This window comes from Lactuca serriola, chromosome 2 (genome assembly GCF_051521515.1).
Source record: "Lactuca serriola cultivar US96UC23 chromosome 2, Lser_US96UC23_V15, whole genome shotgun sequence".
NCBI lineage: Eukaryota > Viridiplantae > Streptophyta > Magnoliopsida > Asterales > Asteraceae > Lactuca > Lactuca serriola.
The window spans coordinates 164,738,161-164,762,201 of record NC_136409.1 but is presented as its reverse complement, the minus strand read 5'-3'; the positions used below and the strand labels follow the sequence as shown (position 1 = coordinate 164,762,201).

General features: G+C 36.2%; 2 protein-coding genes across 5 annotated transcripts; both read right to left on the bottom strand.

The window, feature by feature from the left end:
* Positions 1-1,438: 1,438 nt before the first annotated feature.
* On the bottom strand, positions 1,439-5,501 carry LOC145087269 (uncharacterized). 2 transcript variants are annotated; one of them, XM_079025199.1, is made up of 6 exons: positions 5,321-5,501; positions 5,114-5,243; positions 3,814-4,311; positions 3,467-3,595; positions 2,733-3,358; positions 1,439-2,188 (listed from the first exon to the last, which is right to left on the bottom strand). In XM_079025199.1, the coding sequence occupies exons 2-6, from the start codon at positions 5,241-5,243 to the stop codon at positions 1,514-1,516; spliced, it is 2,058 nt and encodes a 685-aa protein (XP_078881325.1). In that variant the 5' UTR covers positions 5,321-5,501; the 3' UTR covers positions 1,439-1,513. The 2 variants fall into 2 exon arrangements, with proteins under 2 accessions (XP_078881325.1, XP_078881324.1); XM_079025198.1 differs by having other exon boundaries at positions 5,114-5,500.
* A 5,840-nt stretch (positions 5,502-11,341) lies between these two features.
* Positions 11,342-16,464, bottom strand: LOC145087268 (uncharacterized). 3 transcript variants are annotated; one of them, XM_079025197.1, is made up of 7 exons: positions 16,257-16,462; positions 16,109-16,181; positions 14,492-14,982; positions 14,182-14,313; positions 13,416-14,041; positions 12,831-13,073; positions 11,342-11,956 (listed from the first exon to the last, which is right to left on the bottom strand). In XM_079025197.1, the coding sequence occupies exons 3-6, from the start codon at positions 14,811-14,813 to the stop codon at positions 13,005-13,007; spliced, it is 1,149 nt and encodes a 382-aa protein (XP_078881323.1). In that variant the 5' UTR covers positions 14,814-14,982; positions 16,109-16,181; positions 16,257-16,462; the 3' UTR covers positions 11,342-11,956; positions 12,831-13,004. The 3 variants fall into 3 exon arrangements, with proteins under 3 accessions (XP_078881323.1, XP_078881322.1, XP_078881320.1); XM_079025196.1 differs by having other exon boundaries at positions 11,342-12,006; positions 14,492-14,989; positions 16,109-16,464; XM_079025194.1 differs by having other exon boundaries at positions 14,492-14,989; positions 16,109-16,464.
* Between the last annotated feature and the right edge of the window lie 7,577 nt (positions 16,465-24,041).

The following is a 24,041-nucleotide window of genomic DNA, read 5'->3' as shown; positions in this document are numbered from 1 at the left end:
TTGGCCCTACAGTATATTTCCATCACACAAGTACCAAAGTGATCATCTTGTGTTGCAACTTCTTCGTTTTACGATCGACAATCGCTTCAGGTTCTTCAACTAACCTCTTGTTTTCTTCTACTCTTAATTCTGAAAGTAGAATTATCGAGTTCTCCTCTCAAGAACTTCCTCAACTAACAAACATGAAAGGTGTTATGAATATCTTCTAGTTCAATTGTCAACTCAAACTTGTATACTTGATTCCCTATCTTCTAAAGTACTTTGAACAGCCCGCGAAAACACGGACTCTGTTTCCCACGTTTACCAAATCACGTATAATTAATGCTTTATACAGAAGGATACAAGTTTTGATGTAATATTTTCTGGATCCTTTAAAGTAGTTCTTGTGACAAACTTAGTACCCCACTCATCAAGGAGGCAGAGACAATTCCAATATTCAATAACTATTCACCTTTAATTGATGCTTCACCGCCTCATGATTTCGGTTTCGAAGGCGGTAATTAGGAGGTTTACACTTTCACTTGCGCGTGAATTTCTGTTTTAGAAACATGAAAGCACTTTAGTTTGCAAGCTAAAGTGGAGAATGTAGGTGTAAATGGCTTATAATTAATTGTGTTGAGGGTGGTGTAAATAAGAAATAATCAACGTCTCCTTTGACTTTGACACATTTAGATGGTGAAGTCTTTAGGGTTTGGCTCAATCACTAAATTATTCAGTTTCCCATCTCTATATTCTTTGTTACATCTTTTAAATACATCGTATTACATGCTTGCGCACGTTTCAACATGATATTATTAGTGAGTTTTGTTGTCGAGATGCTGAATTATACAATATTGTTTTGTTTTTATTTTTCCAATCCTAGAAAAATAACACTATATCTAACGAAGTAAATGAGTAAAATGGTAAGCAGCAGTTACCATCAATTAGATAATTTGATGGCCTGTTTAAATCATGAACCCTGGTTATGGTTTTGATTGAATTTAGCTGAAATAGGTATTAAATCTTTGATTCTAGTTGAAATTGATAGCCTATAACGGACATACAATGTGGTGTGAACTGGAATCAGTGTTTGGTAACATTGAAATATAACATTTTCCGTAAAACATGTGATTTTTGGATGAATTACAACTGCTGGAGTTGCATGCAGATGAATCTGTTGCATGTGTCACGGCTGTGTGATAACCGAGAAGCCATGACATAGACATGGCCAGTTCGTATAAAATATGTGATGGTAAACCAAGTCAAATGAAGCGGATTTTGGGGATCTCATCCTATACGGAAAAACTTGCATTCAAGGTAAGAATGTAAAAAGTCATTGTACTTATTTTGTCTCCCAGCCACAACCCTCCAGCTTAGAATTGCCTTCAGACACCGACATCATTAAATGACACATTTTTATGTCTCGGTCTTATGGAATCAAACAAATCCAGTATAACAATTATTGAATTATATATATATATATATATATATATATATTACAACTGGAATTGTTAATCTTACAACAGTTCAAATATTATCTTGAAATGAAAGGGATGGTAAACGGAAAACAACGATGGTTAGAATTAGATTTTTCATAGTAGAGAACATGTTTCTTCGGCCGAAAGAGGTAGCTTGAACCGTATGTGGAGTGAATTACGTCTTTTAAGAGACGATATTGCAACGCACCAAACAGGAGGACTGGCAAGGTAGCAATCATGGTGACAATGATTGGTATCCATTTAAGATCATTCTTGTATAACACGAAGAAGGTAACACTAAAAGCAATCATCATGGTTGTGATTGAGAGGTAAAGTGTTGATAGACCCAACATCAGTTTTCTGGGTAATGATTCCAAGAAATCATACTCCGCATAACCAGAAGTGAGAATGGATAAGAAGGTGAGTATTGAAGCTGATGATGAGAACAAAGATATGGCATCTGCCACCACGAAAATCAAAAAGCTTGTGTTTCGGTAGAAGAATGGGATACCACTGATCTGATTGTATCCACCTGGAACTGTAAAAGCTGCAGCAAATACAATGGTGGCAATAAGAGCTGCTACCACCATACATTGACTAGCTGTTCCTTTCATCCATTCCTCACCTTTTACAACTAGATCTTGGTGCTCCTTGGTGAATAACTCGCGTGGTGTTAGTCCATCTTTGTTCTTCCGTTCCCGATAAGAAGGTGGGATCATCTGTTCTACTTCCTACAACATATATAAATCGAGTAAAACAATTTGATTGAGGTGTCAACTAAGCATGCCAATCGCAAATAAGGAGTGGAGTAATGACGTGTATTTTGATTTGGTTATTTTTGACTAGGTATTTGTGGAGTATAAAAGATGAGTGGGTGTCATATAATTAGGTGCACGTGAGTTAGCTTGCTAGTTGCTGCTGGAAGTCTACCCACTAGTTTAGGAAATTAGTTGTTTTTTCTATTCTATTTGTTTAGAAGCTTTCATATTTCCCGATTTTACTTTTCGTTTTTTTGGAGTAATACAACAATGTGAAAAAAGTTCTCAAAATGAAGTGTGTCTATCTTCATTTTTCCTTTTCTATTGACATGTATTTAGATCAATACGTATCTGATTTCCATCACTAACAACTTATTTTACGTCAACTTTAGAGATTCATTAATAAAACTAAGCTATGTAAAGGAAAAAAAAAAAAAGAGAGAGAGAGAGAGAGAGAGAGAGAGAGAGAGAGAGAGAGAGAGAGAAGCGCAGAAGTTAATTTGGGGAGGAATATGACCTTGAACCATAATAGTTCTCGTTGCATCTGAAAAGCACCTCCTGACACATCCTCAAGTCGCTTTCTCTCCACACTCCTCGCAACCAAATGCAACATATTGTCCTCATTTGGATCCTTGAGAGGAGTAATCATATCCTTATTTGAGCCTATCTCATGCAATAGGTTGTAGATATCCACATGACGATGTCTGGCAGCAACGTGGAATATACTTTGATTGTTGTCATTTACTTTCCATGCTAAATCAGGATACAGACGCAACAGCTCAACTACAAATCTAGTATTGCCCACCTCTGTGGCAACAAATAGTACTCGAGAAGAGTACTTTGGTCTTGGTCCAAGTACATTCTGATTTTCAGAAGTGGTAACAGTAGGCTCTTTGATTAAATTCCGGATTTCAACAGGCATTTTCACAATATTATCAGAAATGAGTTTTAGTAGTTGCAGAGTTTGATCTTCCTTGTCGGAAGCTGGCTTTTCATTTTGCTTAATGGGATCAGACGGGCCTCTCAGTATGCTATCAATTCGTATTCTAGGCAGTTCAGCAATATTATGCCAAATGGTTTTGAGTATCTCCAACGCTGTGGCTTTACTTTCCTTTTCAAGAGCTTGCATCTTTGGATGAATGACTGCAAAAATTCAAAGTAACAACCAGAAAAAGAAGCGAAATTGAGGATATCTTGTGCCAGATATTTAACAAGTATAATTAATTAACATCAAGGAGTAGAGTTGCTTACCCCATTTGATGGTTCTCATGATATTAGATTCTGTTTCAGCAAATACATCTGTCTTTCGAGCCAAAGCTCCAAGTACATTCGGACTAACACTAAGTTCTGGGTGCTCCTTTAGTATCTTTAGTGCGATATCTATAAGAGATTTTGATAATCACTTTGTAAGGGAAAAGGCTATGATGAAAGTAAATCATCAATGGAAACAAGAATGACACAGCATAAATCTTTTTTACTTCCAATGTCTATTAAACAAATTGCACCAGTTATCCAAATTGGTACCAATCAGTCATCAATCACTAAGTAATCAACAAACAGAATTTGTAGGTGTAATAACTACATCCTAAAACACTTACCAAACATATCAGTCTCCACACATTTCTGAAGAAGCCAACCACGGTTCTCATGTGTCCAACAACCTTGAGACAAATTCTGGGAATATCCGTACAAACACTTGGCTGTCTCATAATGTCCAAACAAGGCGGCCATATACAGTGGTGTCATTCCTATACTACCAGTGATTGCCACCAAAGCCCTGTTTCTTTCAACCATAATCCCAACTATTTTAACATTGCCAGCTGCAGCAGCTAAACAAAGGGCGGTGTTGGAACTGCTATTTTTAAGTTCCAGGTCCTCCTTTTGCATCTTAGTCATCAGATTTTTCACAAATTCTTCAACCTTTTTGGTGCTTTTTGTCGATGCAGCAACATGAAGTGCTGTTTCATTATTTCCAGTGATACTATACCTTACCAACTCCGGCCTTTTATCAAGAATCTCTTTAGCAGCTTTCCAATCACCTCTAATTGATGCATCGTATAGAGGGATAGCAATTGCAATGTACTCTTTTCTGGTTCCTTTAAAGTAGTTCCAAATTTCATATTCAAAGTTAGTACCACATTCAAACTGGGACAATTGCAATATTCTTTTAACTTTTCACCATAATTAAACATCAATTATTGTGGATACAACCACTTTGGAATCCTTCAATTTGGTTTACCACATAAAAATCAAGCATACTGTAAGTCGGGTTTCACATGTTTGGTGTCTCTAAATCAAAGCTTACACATTAAATATGATAACTTAATATCAGTTACCATCTTAGAGTTGGCTTTCTATGAAACAATAATGCATCTCAGGTGTAATTTTAAATGAAGTACCTTCCACACAATCGAATGTAATATAATTTAAAGTTACTGAATTACTAAAATCGTTCCTATGGTTTGGTTAAAATTGTGTTGCGTCCCTATCCTTTTCTTTTTCACTTGACCGTCCATCACATTTGTTTTTGTTGCACGGTGTTAAATATTTGCAGTTAGCCCTTAGTATAATGACAATTTTTCCCTTTGTTTTTTAGTGCAAAAAAATAAAAACAAAAATAGAGACAAACCGATGCAATTTTAATTAAACCACTGGACTATTTCAGTAATTCACTCTATATTTTACTATTTTTATTTAGTTTTCCAAAAAGGAGAGAACTGCCGTTTAAATGTTGATTTCCCATCGTTTTGCAAAATTCCCTAACTTTCTCCTAGGAAACCGGTGGAAACAGAATCGGAAAAGTAAAAATGGAGCGTTCGTGCATAGCAATCTTCTCCTTCTCGATATGAAATTTGGCGTGTACATCTAACGAAGTAAGGGAGTAAAATGGCTAGTTACCGTTAAGTAGATCTTCACAAGGTTTTGAGGGATCTGATGGACCAATCGCAATTCTGATATCCTGCCGCTGTTCCTCTGTTGAAGACTTCTGATCAGCGACTGAGGCTAATTGCACACCTGCTTGCGCCATCTGCACTGGGACACTACTGATTTAAAAACCTAATTGCTCGACACAATGACTACAATAGAGGATCAGGTGCAACTGACAATATATCTGCGAGTCTGCGTCAGCGAGATTATTTCGTATGAATGAATTAAATTTGAGAAGGACCTCAAGATGTGATTATTTCACAACCTGAACTTCGTAAACGGAAAAGATCTGTTTCCAAATCCTGTTGCTACCCATTTGATTTATATAAAACCTCCCTTGCTTTAAGTCAACGTCTTTAAAGTCCTTAAAAATTCAATCCTTTAGCTGGCAAGTAGTGACCCCGCTAACTACGCTAAACTCTAAAAGAACTGCAAAATTGGTTTGGTTTTATGGTATTCAAAAATCTTTGGATATGGTTCAAAAGGTTTTCAAAAATCTTTGGATATGGTCCAAAAAGTTTTCAACTTGCTGGATGGTCCAAAATCAATAATTTCCTTTGGTTTTAGTCCCAAAATCATGAATTTCCTGTGAATTTGGTCCATAAAGCACTTGTAATGACCGTTTTGCCCTTCTAATTTATTGTTTGTATTTTTTTCATATTTATTTTTATATTTTAATTGAAAATAAAATATCTCTCTCTCTCTCTCTCTCTCTCTCTCTCTCTCTCTCTCTCTCTCTCTCTCTCTCTCTCTCTCTCTCTCTCTCTCTCTCTCTCTCTCTCTCTCTCTCTCTCTCTGATTTGGTCCCAACCCCATCTCCATTCATCGCACCTTCATTTTTCCAGTAACACCACAACCACCATCGATTATCACCTCCTGTCAATTTCAAAGACAAATTTGGGTTTACCAACAATTCTTCCTATAACACCCCTTTAATTTCACCAACAAGGCATAATCTCTAATTAACAGCTCATTAAATTCACAGGACTTTACCAATTCTCAACATCACCAATCAAGACCTGCTCCATTCCCTACAAAAACATCAACAGACTATCAATGTTTTCAACTCAAGATAACACAGTAATAGGTGATTCCAGGGAGGAATCATCAATTTCCGAACAAATCCTAGGTGGGGAAAATGAAATTGAAACATAAATGAAAGGGCAGAGTAAGGAGAAGGGGTGTAGATCCAATAAACAGATGACCAATGGTCTAGAGTTTACCGGAGCTTCAATCAATGTCAGAGTAAGATTTTAACGGTAAAGAAGTACCATGTAAGATTTTAACGGTGACAAAGCTTAGAAATGCTTCGTGTGGATCTGATCGTTAGCCTACATGCCTTCCTTCACCACATTAGCGATGAAGGCTTTGTTAGGGTTAGGAAGATACGGAGAAGGAAGCAGAGAAGGAGCTAAAGGGCATGGTGGTGAATAAGGGGATTCCATAGGGTGTTTGGGTATCAAAAATGGAGTCATACTTACATATAGTAGGCACTTTTAGGACAAAGACAGCAATGGTTGTGTTTCTTGGACTTCTAAGGAGGTCACACGTCAGTGTTGTCGTAGCAATTAGGGTGGTTCAGAGATTGGTCGGTGATTGTGTAAACGAAGAAGGAGCTAGGATTAGGAATGCTTCGTGTGGATCAGGGATGATCGTTAGCCTTCATGCCTTCCTTCACCACCTTCGTTCCATATATAGAGATCCATCTCCACTATAAACGGCAAATTAGGGGTGAGGGTCACCATCAATGGTGGCGTCATTTAAGGATTGTCGATTGATAGAGATAGATAGATAGAAAGAGAAAGAGAGAGAGAGAGAGAGAGAGAGAGAGAGAGAGAGAGATAGAGAGGGCTTGTGGGGTTTATTTTATTTTCTATTTTTTTATAATTATTAAAATACTAAAACAAATAAAAAATGTAAAAAGTAATATTAAGGGCAAAATAGTCCTTTCAATTTTTTTAGGATAAAAAGCAAAGGAAATTCTTGATTTTGGACCATCCATGCAAGTTGAAAACTTTTTGGAACCTATTCAAAGATTTATGAATAACACAGGGACCAATTTTGCAGTTTTGTCTTTTTTAAATATTCGGTAGAGGTTGGGCAGATTAAACCTTGTTTATTTTGGGATTGGGGATGGGAGTGGATCATTACGTCTCGAACTCCCGCACAGCCGTTTACCCGTGCCAAGACAAGTACATTTTTTTTTTATGAAAACACTTTGGAAAAGCTTTTATTGTAAATTACAATGACACCATTAAGTACCAAAGAAACTAACAAAAACATCGAAAACTAAATCAAAAAAATTGTAAATTAACGAAAGTATCAAACTTCCACATCACCACACATAAACCATCAAGTATGAAACTAATTATAGGTTTGCAAGTTTAATTCTTTCACTTATTATCAACAATTTACAACCACCTAGCAACAGGTTTCTAAGTTCGGATGCTACATCTAAACAATAAATAACCAAAGTACATCATCAAGTTTCCACTTTTTATTAATGCTTTTTCAATCCACTATCAATTTACTTACAACCTGCAAAAAGGGAAAAAAAACTCAATCTAATCGACTATAAGCCATGCATATATAGTGCTACATTACAAAATATCATATTTCCTTCCATTTTGCTACACCATCTTACCAACCAACTAATAATTCACAAGTGAAGTTAACCTAAAGCAAAAAGATCCCAACCATATCTAGAAACAAAACACATATATCCTATGAAACAACCATTTCTCCTTTAGAGAAATGTACTTATTATAAATTTGAGCATCAAGCTTCCATGATGAGAAATATAGTAAGCATTTTGTGTCAAGAATCTTAATAGATGCCTCAAACGAAGAAATCCAGGGTTAATACCCAAATATGATGCAAAATTTATAATGAGTTTCAGATCTTTAACGTGTAAATGTATAAGTAAAAGCTTTGTATTTGAATTTTTTAATGATTATAGTGTATAACAGAGAGGCGATTTATAGCCAAAGATTACAACCTAATGGAGATAATAAAGGAGCTTATACAGGAGATAAACATGCTAGACTTGACTAAATAATATTGACTTATGTATCACGTGATAATATATTTGGGAAATATATTATCGGTTAATACGCCCCCCCCCCCCCCCCCCCCCCAAGATGGAGGATCCATCGGATACGCCAATCTTGGAACGTAATCATTGAAATGGACCACGAGATAGTGGTTTGGTGAGAGCATCAGCCAGTTGATCAAATGTGTTGACATGACGAACAATAAGAGAACCATCTTGGACCTTCTCCCGAACAAAGTGGTAGTCAAGTGCCACGTGTTTCATGTCTGAATGGTAGACTGGGTTAGCACATGAATAGGTAGCCCCGGTGTTATCGCAAAACAGAGTAGGAGCGGAATTGGATTTGATACCAAGCTCAAGTAACAGATTTTGAACCCACATGACTTCGGAAGCAGCATTTGCAAGCGCCTTGTATTCTGCCTCTGTAGAGGACCGTGAGACCGATTTTTGTCTTGCGGAGCGCCAGGAGATAATATTAGACCCCAAAAATAGTAGATAAGCAGTTGTGGAGCGACCCCCACACTCGATACCTCCCCAGTCTGAATCCGAAAAGGTAGTAAGATGAGTAGTAGAGTTCTTGTGCAGATACAAACCATGATGAATAGTGCCTTTAAGATAGAGTTCAATTGCAATTCTTACGTTTCGGTAGTTCATCTACTAAAGTCATGATCAGACAACATGTGGATTTCATGGTCAGATTGATCTTCTTGTTGATGTCTTCAACCATTTGTGGCAAGTAAGGGTGAACTTTATTTTTATAAAGTCTCCTTTAAGTTTTTTACTTTTCCTGTCATTAAGTTTCATGCTTTATAAACTTCTGTTTATGTGTTGTATATAGTCTGTATGTGTTTGTTTATGTGCTGATTTTTGATTAATTTTGCAACTTATGTTTCTTAGTTCATGTTGTGGTTTTGCTTTTTATAAAATAATTGATAATAGGCATCATCTGCAAGTCCCTGTTGATTTTACATTTCCATTCGTTATCAAATGTAGACATTGATGGGAGGTATCAAAGTGAGATTGTATTTGTACATATGGATGTGTTCATGTAAACATTTAAATGACAAAAAAGAAGTTATTGATAAAATGTTGCATATTTATGTAATGAAGATCATCAATCATATGAGTTTTTGGACTTAGAAGTTCTGGAAGGGTCGTGAGATAAGTTTAAATGAAAGCAACTATTTTCAGTCAAACAAGTCAATCACATTGATTAGTAAGCATGTTTTCTAAATAATTAGGGTTAATGACTTAGGAGGGTAATTAGGTTTCCAGCTTATCCGTATTAGGTCACTAAGGGTTTTTTGTGCGTATTAGACAAATATGGTTGTTATTACCGTTTAGAAATAGTCATTTTTACCGGTCAGCTTATCCGTATTAGGTCACTAAGGGTTTTTTGTGCGTATTAGACAAATATGGTTGTTATTACCGTTTAGAAATAGTCATTTTTACCGGTTGTCATTTTTACCGGTTTTAACCGGTAAAAAGGACTATTTCTAAACGGTAATAACAACCATATTGGTCTAATACGCACAAAAAAACCTTAGTGACCTAATACGGACAAAATGGAAACCTTATTACCCTCCTAATTATCCCTAACTAAAATAACTAGTAATTTTGATTACATCTCATTATATTTTTTACATGATGCAGTTTCCCCAAATCATCTCTCATAGCCTCATACGCTCATTACGTCAATACATATACCCCCTTCCCCTGTTCCCCCTTTTCCCTCTTTCAGATATATTTCCCTCTTTCAGATATATTTGGAAGCAAAATAAGGCGATCTCGGATGAAAAGGATCATCCTATGAGCGCAAGGGCAGAGTTGATCCAGTCTAGTAATCATTCTATTCTCACTTACCTCAAGCTATAATAGTACTCTCTCTCTCTCACACACACACACACACTATTACTTCAATTGTAGTCCAATAAGTTAATTGAGTTAGGTTTATACATCAGATTCGTGTTAAAATTGTTAAACAATCATTTTTTATTCAATGCACACTGAATAAGAGTTAAATGTTGCATATTAAGTTGTCGTTATAAGATTATAATATGTAATTTCTTCGGCAATGTTATAGTATAATATGTTTAATAAATCTTGTTTTTTAGGAATTGGGAGAGTAATCGCTCTACAGATTCCCAAACCTAAATCATCGGTTCGCCTCTTTTTGCACCCGTTCTTCCGGTTAATTTCTCATGGATTCTACACCACTGATGTTGAATGGCAAGGGTGGGTACTCTAACAAGATCATCATTGATACCGATCCATACATTGGTATTCAACTATCTATTCCTTTTCTGTATTATTCTATTATCTTCTATAAATTGGATTTCATTTCAAATGTTGAGAAAAAATCTATGAAGTTCGATGAATTTAACGATGTTATTATCCTATGATTTCATTAATCAACACTAAACACGGCTTCGGTCTATGAATGATGAGATTATTTAGATCAATTAATATTTACTTAGTTAGTAGCCTTTTGGGCATGAATTAGTTTGCTTTAATGAGGAATCTCTTACTACCGTAAACTGTATGATGGATTAATTGCACTGGATATATATAGGTCGGTGTTCTAACAATTCATAACTAAATCCATTATCAGTTTCAAGACTTCTAAAGATGTCACAAGCATATGATGGCATTTTTATGCACGTTTCAATAAAAAAAATAGGTGGAAATTGATATAGCACTTTTTGCACATGCGAATGCTTGAATGTGGTATGAACAAAAGAAGAAACAAGAGAGCAAACAAGAAAAGACACTTACATCTCATGCAAAGGCCTTTAAGGCTACTAAAAATAAGATACATCTCAGGTAAATTAACATTATGTAATTTATAATAATCTGTAAGTTTATATTTTTGTACTAACTATGGTTATGGTAAAATCATCAGGAAAATATTTGTTGCAGCAATTTCATAGATACGAAAAGTGCACTGGTTTGAAAAGTTCAATTGGTTTATAAGCAATGAGAATTATTTGCTTATTAGTGGATGTGATGCTCAACAAAATGAAATGATAGTCAAACGTTACATGTCAAAAGGAGATTTGTGAGTATATATTGTTTCTATGCTATTCGTTTATAAATTTTTATGCTGATTTTAAACTTTTTGATGATAAAAAAAACAGGTAAATCCATACAGAACTACATGGAGCTTCTAGTACTATAATTAAAAATCACAAACCTGATAACCCTGTACCTCATCTTACACTAAATCAAGCAGGATCTTTCAGAGTAAGTAACAACCAACAAGCTATTAAATTTGGTATTTTACATGTTGTTAAGAGGGTATTTTGGGAATTATGATGTAGGTTTGCCATAGTCAAGCATAGAAGTCAAAGATTTTTACTAGTTGGTGTACCATCATCAGGTCAGCAATACAAATGCTACCGGTAAATATCTTCTGAGATTTGGCATTCTATTTTGGTTGGATGAAACGTCACTGGCGTCTCATATGAATGAAAGAAGAGTAAGGGGTGAAGAGGACGAAATCAATGATTCCGAAGACATTGAGCCTTTCAAAGAATCATTTGATTCCGGTTCTGAGAACGAATCACCCGATTTAGAATGTAACGTAAATGTTTCCAATTTATCAACAAATAACCAAAAAATAATGAATTTAACCTCGGAAGTCGGTTTGGTTTGTGAAATTACCACCTCTGGCATCAATAATACCAATTCCCAAGAAGTTTCTGTTCCAACTGTGTCTCCTGAACTTTCAGATCTTCTTGAGAAAGCTCTTGAGCTTAAATCTGGTGCCACATCAGCGAAAAAATACGGATTTGATGCTTTAGAACGAAATCTAAAAATAATAATGAAGAAGAAAATGAACGGTGAGTGAAATAGCATATGTTTCAAAAGTTGAAAGAAGAAAGCTGATGAAAGGTCAAACACATAATGAAGGTGAAGATGATGGTCAAGTAAAAAAAGAAGTGAAAAAGAGAAAGGAACTTATAAATCATCCTCAGAAAGAGAAAGATGTTCAAAGTGTAAATGTGTACTTTTTTTTTATTTTGAAATATGTATTTTTTTATTTATTTATTGGATATTTCTTTTAGTTTATATAAAAATACTTTGTTACTTTCAGTATTATATTATTTGTATTTTATAGATTGATATAAATAGTCGAATTGAATAACCGAATTTACTGAATAATGATATGGAAAAATTGCTACGGAATTGACAATGATTAAATTGCTACGGAATTAGTTACAGAAAAATTGCTATGGAATTAGCTACAGAAATATTGCTATAGAATTGGTTATGGAAAATTGCTATGGAATTTGCTACGAAAACATTGCTACAGAATTTGCTACGGAAAAATTGTTACGGAATTTGCTACAAAAACATTGTTACGGAATTTGCTAAGGAACTCAATTTGCAACGAAATAGATACTGTAGAAATTGTCATAGCAAAACCACTACGAAATTATAATTTTTTAGCTAAACATTTTGCTACGAGGAAAAAAGCAACGGAATCTACGTGAAAAATTCCGTAGCAAATTCCGTAGTTATTCAGCTTTAGCTACGGAATTTCAACTTTTTGCTATGGAATTTTTCCATAGCTAAATTGAAATTTTCTTATAGTGATATGGCATCTGCCACTACGAAAATTAAAAAGCTTACGTTTTGGCGGAAGAAAGGGATACCATCGGTCTGATTGTATCCGCCTGGAACTGTAAAAGCTGCAGCAAATACTATGGTGGCAATAAGTGCCGCTACCACCATACATTGACTAGCTGTTCCTTTCATCCATTCATCACCTTTTACAACTAGATCTTGGTGCTCCTTGGTGAATAACTAACGTGGTATTAATCCATCTTTGTTCTTTTGTTCCCGATAAGAAGGTGGGATCATCTGCTCTACTTCCTACAACATATATAAAAATCGAGTAGATCAATTTTTGATTGAGGTGTCAATTAACTAGGCATGCCAATCGCAAAGAACACATGTTTATGGCTGATAATCCTCTTGGTTACAAGGTCACTAGATATAAACAGAAGGAAAAATAGTTTACTCAAATGAAGCCCGTGACACCACCATAATATAAAAATAAATAAATAATCAATATATGCCATGCATTAGAACAAGTGCGTATCTAAATTGCTTCCTACAGGAGCCTTTAACAACTTATTTTACGTCAATTTTAGATATTCAGGGATAAAACAAAATTATGTAATGAAAAAAAAAAGGTTGGGGAGGAACACGTACCTTGAACCATAATAGTTCGCGTTGCATCTGAAAAGCACCTCCGGACACATCCTCAAGTCGCTTTCTCTCCACACTCCTCGCAACTAAATGCAACATATTATCGTCATTGTCATCTTTGAGAGGGGTAATCATATCCTTATTTGAGCCTATCTTATGCAATAGGTTGTAGATATCCACATGACGATGTCTGGCAGCAACGTGAAATATACTTTGACCGTTGTCATTTACTTTCCATACTAGATCTGGATATAGACGGATAAGCTCAACTACGAATCTAGTATTGCCCACCTCTGTGGCAACAAATAGTACTCTAGAAGAGTACTTTTGTTTTGGTCGGGGTACATACGGTTCTTCCAAAGTTGTAGCTGAAGGCCCTGTGATTATGTTATGGAGTTCAACAGGTATTTTGACAATATTATCTGAAATGAGTTTCAGTAGTTGCAGAGTTTGATCTTCCTTGTCGGAAGCTGGCTTTTCATTTTGCTTAATGGGATCAGGCGGGCCTCTCAGTATGGCATCAATTTCATTCCTAGGTTTCTCAGCAATATTATGCCAAATGGTTTTTAGTATCTGCAATGCGTTAGCTTTGCTTTCCTTTTCAAGAGCTTGCATCTTTGGACGAATGACTGTAAAAATTCAAAATAACAACCAGAAAAGAAGCCAAATTGAGGAATATGCCCGAATTTAACAAGTAAAAATCTATGGATGTTGAAAATAACATGTATATAATTAAAATCAATATCAAGGAGTAGAGATGCTTAATTACCCCAGTTGATGGTTCTCATGATGATATTAGATTCTGTTTCAGCAAATACATCCGTCTTTCGAGCCAAAACAGCAAGTACAATCCCACTACTACTAAGTTGTTGGTGCTCCTGAAGTATCTCTAGTGCGATATCTAAAAGAGATTTGATAATCACTTGTGAGTTAAAAAGCTTATATGACAAAAGAAACAAAAATCACCAAGAACGAAACAGCTTTAAGCTTTCTTACATGCAATGTCTACGTGGTTCCAATCACTAATTAAACAACCAACATAATATGTAGGTGTAACAACTACATGCTACAACTCTTACCAAACATATCATTCTCAACACATTTCTGAAGAAGCCAACCACGATTTTGAGCTGTCCAACAATCATCATGCAACTTTTGGGAATTTTCGTACAGATACTTCACCACCTCATAATGTGAAAACAAGGCAGCCATATAAAGTGGGGTCATTTGTTGACTACCAGTAAGTGATACTAAGGCTCTGTTTTTTGTCAGCATAATCTTAACCATTTTAAGATTCCCAGCTGCAGCTGCTAAACAGAGTGCAGTGTTGGAACTGTTATTTTCAAGTTCCAGGTCTGTCTTATCCATGCAATCCACCAGATGTTCCACGAACTCTTCCATCTGTTTGGTGCTTTTTGCTGATGCAGCCACATGAAGTGCTGTTTCATTATTTCCAGTGATACTACACCTTACTAACTCTGGCCTTTTATTAAGAATCGCTTTAGCAGCTTTCCAATCACCTCTAATAGATGCTTCATATAGAGGGATAGCGATTGCAATATACTCTTTTCTGGTTCCTTTGAAGTAATTCCAATTCAAAGTTAGTACCCCCATTCAATCAGGTACAATTGCAATATTCATTTTAACTTTTCACTATGATTAAACATGAATTCTTGTACATAAGCACAGCCTTTTATGGTTTACCACATAAAAATCAAGCACATTGTAATTTTAGTTTTACATGTTGGAGTCTCTGAATCAAATCTAACACATTATTTATGAGAACTAAAATCATTTACCATTTATAGTAGGTTTTCTATGAAACAACAATGCATCTCAGGTGTAACTATAAAAGAAACAAGGGTTTAGGTCATTTTTGGTCACTTAACTTTTGGGTTTTTCTTCATTTGGTCACTTAACTATTTTTAAGTTTTAAAAGGTCATCAAACTTTTGATTTTGTACTCATTTAGTCACTTAACTTTTGATTTGGTCACATTTAGTCACCCAACTTTTAGATTTATGCTCATTTAGTCACCTAACTTTTAAAATTGTGCTCATTTAGTCATTAAACTTTTAAAAAAATTTAAAAGTTTAGTGACTAAATGAACACAGTTTTAAAAGTTTGGTGACTAAATGTGACCAAAAGAAAAGTTAAGTGACTAAATGAGCACAAAACCAAAAGTTTGATGACCTTTTAAAACTTAAAAAGAGTTAAGTGACCAAATGAACATAAAACCAAAAGTTAAGTGACCATAAATGACTTTTAAACCAAGAAACAAAGCATCTTCCATACAATCGAATGTAATATAATTTAGACTAAAAGTCGTTCTTGTGGTTTGGTCAAGACTCTGCGTTTCGTCCCTATCCTTTTCTTTTTCACTCTCAACATTTGTTTTTGTTGCACGTTGAAAATAAAAATACAACTAAACCATTGGACTATTTCCGCAATTTACTTTATAATTTTTAGTTTCCCAAAAGAGGGAGAGAATTAGAGAACTGCCGTTTAAATGTTGATTTTACATCGTTCGCAAAAATTCCTAATTTTCTCCGAGGAAAATGGTGGAAACAGAAATGGAAAAGTACAAACACTTAAGTGTGGAGCGCTCGTGCATACAAATCTTCTTCTTTTTTACATGAAATTTGGCGTAAAATAGCAGTACATTTAAAGAAGTAAAGGAGTAAAATGGTTAGTTACCGTTCAGTAGATCTTCACAAGGTTTTAAGCGAGCTGATGAATCAATCGGAATTCTAGCGATTGGTTGTGCCATCTGCACAGGGACACCACTGATTTAAAAACCTAATTGCTTGACACACAGGCTACAAAAAAGATCAGTACAACTGACAATATATCTGCGAGTCTGCGTCAGCGAGCGATGATAACGTATGAATATGAACGAAATTTGAGAAAAACCTTGAGATGTGATTATTTCACAGTGAACTGATTTTATCCACACACCTATATACACATTATTACACAAGGGGAAGAAAGTAAAAGTCAATAACCGGTGAAAGATGACCGGTCTGTACTCTCTCTCTCTCTCTCTCTCGGCCTCCGTATACTTTGAAAGAAAAAGAAAACAATTTCTTTTGTTTAACTTTTTTATTGAATAACATTTTTTGGTTTAATATATAACTAACGAAAAACCTGGCCCCGGGCATTTTTATGTGGTTTTATGAAAAAATATAAAAAATTTGATTTAAAGGGCCAAAAGTATTAAAATGGATAAAGAATTAAATGAGTTTAAAAATGGATGAAAGTTGTCAATTCCTTAAAGTTTTGTAGCTAAAATTTGAATATTAAAAGGTTCCTGAACAATGTAAAAATTTTGATTCCAATGACCAAAAGTGTCATGATCAAAAATGTCAAAATGACTAAAGAATTAGCAAGTTTTTAGAAAATGAACCAAAGTCGTCAATTTCTTAAAGTTTTGTGGCTAAACGTTGAATATTAAAAAGTTCCTACAAAATGAAAAAGTTTTGATTCCAATGACCAAAAGTGTTAAAATGGGTAAAAAAGAAAGGGCAAAGTTGACAAAAAGAAAAATACAAGTTTACTATAAGGGATTGAAATTAGCAAGTTTTTAAAAAATAGACCAAAATTGTTAATTCCTTAAAGGTTTGTGGCCAAACTTTAAATATTTAAAAATTCCAAAAAATGACAAAAAATATTAAAATAGGTAAAAAAATAAGGACCAATTATGTTAAACCCTTAGGAACTTTCTATTAATTGTTATATATTTTTTTTTTCTTTCTTCTTTTTGTATTTTGAAGAGTTTAAATTTCTTTAGTTAATTTTTTTTAAACCTTTCTTTAAATGAAAGGGTTTAGAATTTTTATTCGAAGGTAAAGTTACCAATTAAAAGTTAATTCAATTAATATTTAAAGAATAATTTCTGATTGTTATAGCAAAATTATTTGGTTATTTTATTAGTCATCAACTAATTAAATCCGAATATTTTTATGTGATTTTATGCGTCTCAAAAGTTTACCACTGTATTATTATAATAAATAAGAATCGATGCAATGTGCAAAACGGAACAAAGATAAATAACAATGAACCTATAGATTCTAAAAGAATACTTATGACAATCTCTTCTAAACCATGTTGATTCTATGAATATTGTAGGATTGACTTTAAAATCTGGTTCAACACATAATTTTGAAAGAAAATTGAAAGTTCTTAAAACTAATGAATAATCATTCAAATTGCATCAGAAACAGTTAAATAAGTGAGGAAATTAAAACGAAATCCTAAAAATCCATGGGCCAAATACAACCCCAAAAACTATAAAAAAAATAACAAAATTGTCCATAACTCCATTTAAAAAGCAATTTATGGACTAAAAAATGGGTAAGTCTCATACATGTATTTATCATGACATGCTCATTTCTCCAAACTTCGTTTTCACTGGTTATAGGCCCAAAACGGAGCCTAGTAGCCAACGTTATGGTCATTTTCGTCAAGCCTCTTTGGTCACACGATCATGGGCCTCTAGGAACGTAAGGGTCCGATCTTCCACACTAAGGTTCGGATCATCCTATCCTGGGTAGACAAAATTCGACCTCGAATGTGTACTATGCTCATCATCTGAAGAATCCCTATGATAAGGAAGAAAACGTTTTACATTGAAACACCAGAACAATGAGTGTGACTTGGCAATTGTAGACGATAAGCATTGGAATTGATCTTCTCCACAATCTCCACGGGTCTAATTTTCTTGGCTGACAACTTGTTGTACTCACCAACCAAAAAGCAATCTTTAGTCAAAACATCCCAAACAAAGCCACATACTTTAAAATCAACTTGTCTACGTTTTTATCTACATCTTGTTTGTACTTGGAGTTGGCTCGAACATAATTGTCATGAACAGCCTTATGAACATCATGTAATCCTTCAACAAAATCATGCACTTTCTTTGGAACAACACTAGAAACAGAAAGTGACATCAAATCAAAGTGGTCCCCGTGGTTGAACAGAATAGCTCACCTAGTGCAACACCCCATTTTTGCATTCCAATAGAATTCAATAAACTAAATCATCTGTAAATCGTAATAATGAGTGTGCCAAAACACACACACACACACACACACACATATATATATATATAGTACACGTAGTCCCAATCCCAAAAATATAAATTTCGTAGAAATGCGACTCCGTGTGAATTAGATATGATTTTTATAAGATATAAAAGTCAGTCGTGTACAAAGAATGTATGACGTAAAAAGCAACGAAGAGAATGGTTGACTTTTAGCTAAAGCCACCAAAAAATCGTAGTAGTCTTTAAGATAGGAATTTTGAGAAAAGAATGTTAAAAATGGAGTCCGTATGAGAGAGTTCTGATTTTAGCAAAATCATTTAATCATATAAAAAATAGTAATGAAAAATAAATTCGAAATTAGCTGATGGAGCCTAAAGGAAAGTTGTAGATCATGTCGAGAGCTTTCCGAGGATATAAAGAACGTTAAAAATAGAGCTTGTATGCAGAAGTTATGGAATTTACAAAATCTATTTTTTTTTTTTTTTGCGACGTACGCGCTGCACTCTGGGTGCATGACGTGCACTTCTAGAAGGTGAAAACGCAGACCATGGAAAGACCGACATGTAGCACAAAGCAATTGGGGAGACGTCACTTTAAAATGTCGTGCAAGTTCTTCTCTCTCAATTTGCTTTCAGTTTTAGCCTATTTTCCCTTGGTTTTAGTCCGCATCAAAGCCTTGCGATCCCTAAAGTAGTAGTAGCTATCAAGTAAAAGCTCTGTCAGTGCAATTTCCAGACTTTTGTCTAGGAAATCACTATTAGTGAAATTACACTCATCCTTATTTCAGTGTAACTTATATTTATAGTCATAAGTCGTTATTATGACCCTATAAATAAGATTTATCAGTAATTCCAAGTCATTATGTAACATCCCAAGTTTGTTGCATATTTACCACATAAACACTTACAATCACACATAAATGTATAAAATCATACATAACACACACATACACATAGATCTACACATTTTACTTGTATTCTCCCCCATAAAACTTGTAAAAACCGAAAAAGAGGGGTATGAACTCACCTTTGCTTGTTGTTTTTGATTTAGAAGGAAGAAATGAAGAAAACTTGGTCCTAGCAAGCCTTCTTGGAAGATCTCGAACTTAGAGGTTTCTAAGATGGGAATCATGAGTTTAAATGGGTTAAGAAGAGGTTTTTAGTAAAACAAAGAATCTAGACCATGGATCCAAGCATGAACTTACCTAAGATGATGATTTTTGTGGAATAACCTCCTTAGAATGCTTCTATTTCTCGAAAATTTGATGGAGAAAGTGAGAGTGTTCTTTGGGAGTGTTTGAGTAAATTGTATGTGTGTCTTCCTCTTGTGTTCTCGACCGAGAGTAGAAAGGAGAGGAGAAGAGAGAGGGTTGATAGGATGGTTGCTTGGAAATATGAGTATTGCATGGAGAACCATAATATAATAAGGAGGTGGCAAGTGGAAAGTTAACTCTCCCCCCTCATTTGTGTAGTTGGGCCGAGAAGAGGAGAAAAAGAAAAGAAATTGGGCCTTTTTCGTGCTTAAGTCCATTTCATGGCCCAATTAGGTGATTTTTGGCCCAATTGGTCTTAGGAGAGGGTTCACAGCCCAAATAAATCAAGTATAAGTTTTTATGGCTCATTAGGGCTAATTAGGTTAGTTATGGCCCAATAAGGTCTATTTGGGTATTTATTTCATTCTAGGCCCAATATGGCCCAAATTATTAAAATAAATGGAAGTGGGTCCAATTAGAGCTCATTTAAGAGTTCTAAGCCCAAAATAGTAAAATTGGAAACTTATTGGCCCATTAGGCCCAATAAGGAAGTCCTAGTCCAAAATGGACTTAAACCGGGATTTCTAGGGTTCCCAATTCTTTGTTGACTATTTGATGTGCTTGCATAAAGTGTTTGATGGGAGTTTTGTTGTTATTGAATAAGCATCATGCATGCTTTCACATTTTTGGTTCACATTTGTTATCATTGTTGTTGTTACAAAGCATCAAATTCCTAGTTGTGACATCATCCCCCTGTTAGAGGGAATTTCATCCCGAAATTCTTTTGAAGGCTAGATTTGAGAATGCGAGAACAGGTGAGGGTACTTCTGCTTCATCTAGTCTTCGCGTTCCCATGTGAATTCTGGCCCACGCTTCGCGTTCCACCATACCTTCACAATCGGAATGCGACTTTGCTTAGTACGCTTCACCTCCCTGTCCATGATTTCGATTGGTTCTTCGACGAACAGGAGATTCTTGTTGATTTCTATTTCTTCAAGGGGAATGACGAGGGTTTCGTCGGATAAACACTTTTTCAAATTGGAAACATGGAACACAGGGTGTACACTGCTGAGCTCAACGGGCAGCTATAGTCTATACGCCACTGGACCGATTCTGGCAAGAATCTCGAAAGGTCCGATATATCGTGGATTCAACTTTCCCCGTTTTCCAAAACGAATAACCCTTTTCCAGGGAGAGACTTTTAACAACACCCGATCGCCGACTTGAAACTCCAATGGCTTTCGCCGTTTATCAGCGTAGCTCTTCTGTCGGTCGCGTGATGCTTGTAGTCGAGCTCTGATTTGAACTATCTTTTTCGTCGTTTCACGTATGATCTTTGGTCCCGTTAACGCATTGCCTGATGTCAGTCCTCTTGTTAGCTGGGTGTCACCTACCTCAGCCCAACACAACGGTGATCTACATTTGCGCCCATACAACACCTCGAAGGGAGCAAATTTGATGCTCGAGTGATAACTGTTGTTGTACGAGAATTCAATTAAGGGTAAGTGGGTATCCCACGACCTTCCAAATTCTATCACACATGCGCGAAGCATGTATTCAAGTGTTTGAATGGTTCGCTCGCTTTGACCATCAGTTTGCGGATGATAAGTAGTGCTCATGTCGAGATGTGTTCCCAATGATTTTTGAAGTGATTGCCAAAAGCGTGAAGTGAATCTACTATCTCTATCCGAGATGATAGATACTAGCACTCCATGAAGTCTCACAATTTCCTTGATGTATATCCTCGTCAACCTCTCCATCTTGTAGAATTCTTTTATTGGCAGGAAATAAGCGGATTTCGTCAATCTGTCGACTATTACCCATATGGTGTCCAATCCATCTGTTGACTTGGGTAATTTGGTCACAAAGTCCATAGTAATCCTTTCCCATTTCCACTCAGGAATTACTGGTTGTTGTAATAATCCCGAGGGCTTCTGATATTCCACCTTCACTTTAGCGCAAGTAAGGCATTTGCTAACATAGGTGGCAATTTCTGCCTTCATGTTGGGCCACCAATAATGTTGCTTAATATCCAAGTACATTTTATCTGAACCCGGATGAATGAAGTATCGTGTCTTGTGGGCTTCATTCATGACTACCTCTCAGAATCCCCCAAGTTTAGGGACCCAAATGAGGTTCATGAAATAATATGCTCCATCCTCCTTCACTTCGAGATTCTTTTCCATTCCACGTAATGCTTCACTCGTTCTGTTTTCTGCCTTCATGGCATCCGACCCGGCTGTTCTGATTTGCGAGTTTAGGTGGGACTGGATGGTTATCGAGAGAGTTTTCACACGACGATTTGAGTATTCTTTCCGACTCAAGGCATCAGCTACCACGTTAGCCTTGCCTGGGTGGTACTTGATTTCACACTCATAATCGTTTAGTAGCTTAACCCATCTGCGTTGCCTCATGTTCAACTCTTTTTGATTTAGGATGTGTTGGAGGCTCTTGTGGTCCGTGAAAATGGTGCACTTTGTACCATAAAGGTAGTGCCTCCAGATTTTCAAGGCGAAGACCACAACTCCCAATTCCAGATCGTGGGTTGTATAATTCACCTCATGTGTCTTTAGTTGCCGGGATGCATAAGCTATCACCTTCCCACGTTGCATAAGTACGCAACCTAAACCCTGATTCGACGCATTGCAATAAACTACGAAGTCCTCTGTTCCTTCTGGTAGTGATAATATCGGTGCACTGCAGAGTGCTTGCTTCAGAGTTCGGAACGCAACCTCTTGCTTATCTGTCCATTCGAAGGGAACACCCTTTTGTGTAAGCATGGTAAGTGGCTTGGCTGTCTTAGATAAGTTATGGATGAATCTTCTGTAATAGCCTGTGGGGCCTAAAAATTGGCGAATTTATGTGGGTGTCGTTGGGATTGCCCATCCTTTGATGGCTTTGACCTTAGAAGGATCCACGTGTATCCCTTCTTTACTAACAATGTGACCCAAAAAGTTCACACTACGGAGCCAAAACTCACACTTAGAGAGTTTTGCGTATAATCTTTCGATTCACAGGGTTTCGAGGATTTGCCGGAGGTGTCGGCCATGCTCCTCTTCGCTTTGAGAGTAAACTAGAATGACATCAATGAAAATGATGACAAAGTTGTCGAGGAATGGTCGACAGATTTGATTCATTAGGTCCATGAATGTGGCAGGGGCATTCGTTAGACCGAAGGGCATTACGACAAATTCATAATGTCCATAACCAATTCGGAAAGTGGTTTTGGGGATGTCCTCTTCCCGGACTTTGAGTTGATGGTACCCAGATCGCAGATCTATCTTAGAGAAATAGCTTGCGCCCTGAAGTTGGTCAAATAGATCGTCGATTCGCGGAAGTGGATAACGATTTTTGACAGTGATCTTATTTAGTTCCCTGTAGTAAATGCACATCCTAAAAGATCCGTCTTTCTTCTTAATAAAGACAACTGGAGCTCCCCATGGTGAGAAACTGGGTCGGATGAATCCTTTGTCCAAAAGTTCACTAAGTTGGCTGGACAATTCTTGCATCTCCACAGGAGCCAATCTATAAGGCGATTTGGCAATGGAAGTAGCTCCTGGCACAAGATCAATTTGAAGCTCGACTTGTCTTTCTGGGGGTATCCCCGGAAGATCTTCAGGAAAGACATCTGGGAACTCACAAGCTACTAGAATTTCTTGAATGTTGACCTCTTCCTTGGATTTTTCCACTATATGAGCCAGAAACGTCAAGTCCTTCTTTTGCAGATACTTATGTGCCTTAATGCATGATATAAAATGAAGGTTTGTGCTAGGTTTGTCTCCGTATATAATTAGGGTTTCGCGATTCGGAAGGTGAAGGCGAACGGCCTTCTCGTGACACATAATCTCAGCATGGTGGGGGCTTAACCAATCCATGCGAATAATCACATCAAAACTCCTAATGGAAACAGGCATTAATTTCATTCGAAAGATGTGTTGGATTCTGTTTTCCTATTGTCCATTTCCACCGTAAAGGTTTCATTAAGCTTCTGGGGTTGTTGTTTTAACAAGTGTTTAAATTTATTGCTCACAAAGCTTCGTTCTGCTCCGGTATCAAATAGGATGCATGCATAAGTGTGGTTTAGGAGAAACGTACCGGTGACAACAGCGGGATCCTGAACCGCTTCTCCCTGACCTATGGTCAACACTCTTCCTGTTCCTCCATTCCCAGGGTTGTTGTTGTTGGGGCAGTTTCGACGGAAATGCCCAGTTTTTCCACATCCATAGCAAGTGTGGCTTGGTCCTGCATTGTTTCCGTTGTTTTTGGTGTTGTTGTTGTTGTTGTTGTTGTTGTTGTTGTTGTTGTTGTTGTTGTTGTTGTTGCGGTTGTTGCTG

What these genes read in the sequence shown, in the direction of transcription:
- LOC145087268 (XM_079025196.1), bottom strand. Translation starts at nt 16,181, where the DNA reads ATGGCACAACCAATCGCTAGAATTCCGATTGATTCATCAGCTCGCTTA. An exon ending in CATGAGAACCATCAACTGGG is followed by an intron (nt 14,042 to 14,181) that starts GTAATTAAGCAT and finishes GAATTTTTACAG; the next exon opens with TCATTCGTCCAAAGATGCAA. An exon ending in GCGAACTATTATGGTTCAAG is followed by an intron (nt 13,074 to 13,415) that starts GTACGTGTTCCT and finishes TATATGTTGTAG; the next exon opens with GAAGTAGAGCAGATGATCCC.
- LOC145087269 (XM_079025199.1), bottom strand. Translation starts at nt 5,243, where the DNA reads ATGGCGCAAGCAGGTGTGCAATTAGCCTCAGTCGCTGATCAGAAGTCT. An exon ending in TTGTGAAGATCTACTTAACG is followed by an intron (nt 4,312 to 5,113) that starts GTAACTAGCCAT and finishes ACTACTTTAAAG; the next exon opens with GAACCAGAAAAGAGTACATT. An exon ending in GAGAACTATTATGGTTCAAG is followed by an intron (nt 2,189 to 2,732) that starts GTCATATTCCTC and finishes TATATGTTGTAG; the next exon opens with GAAGTAGAACAGATGATCCC.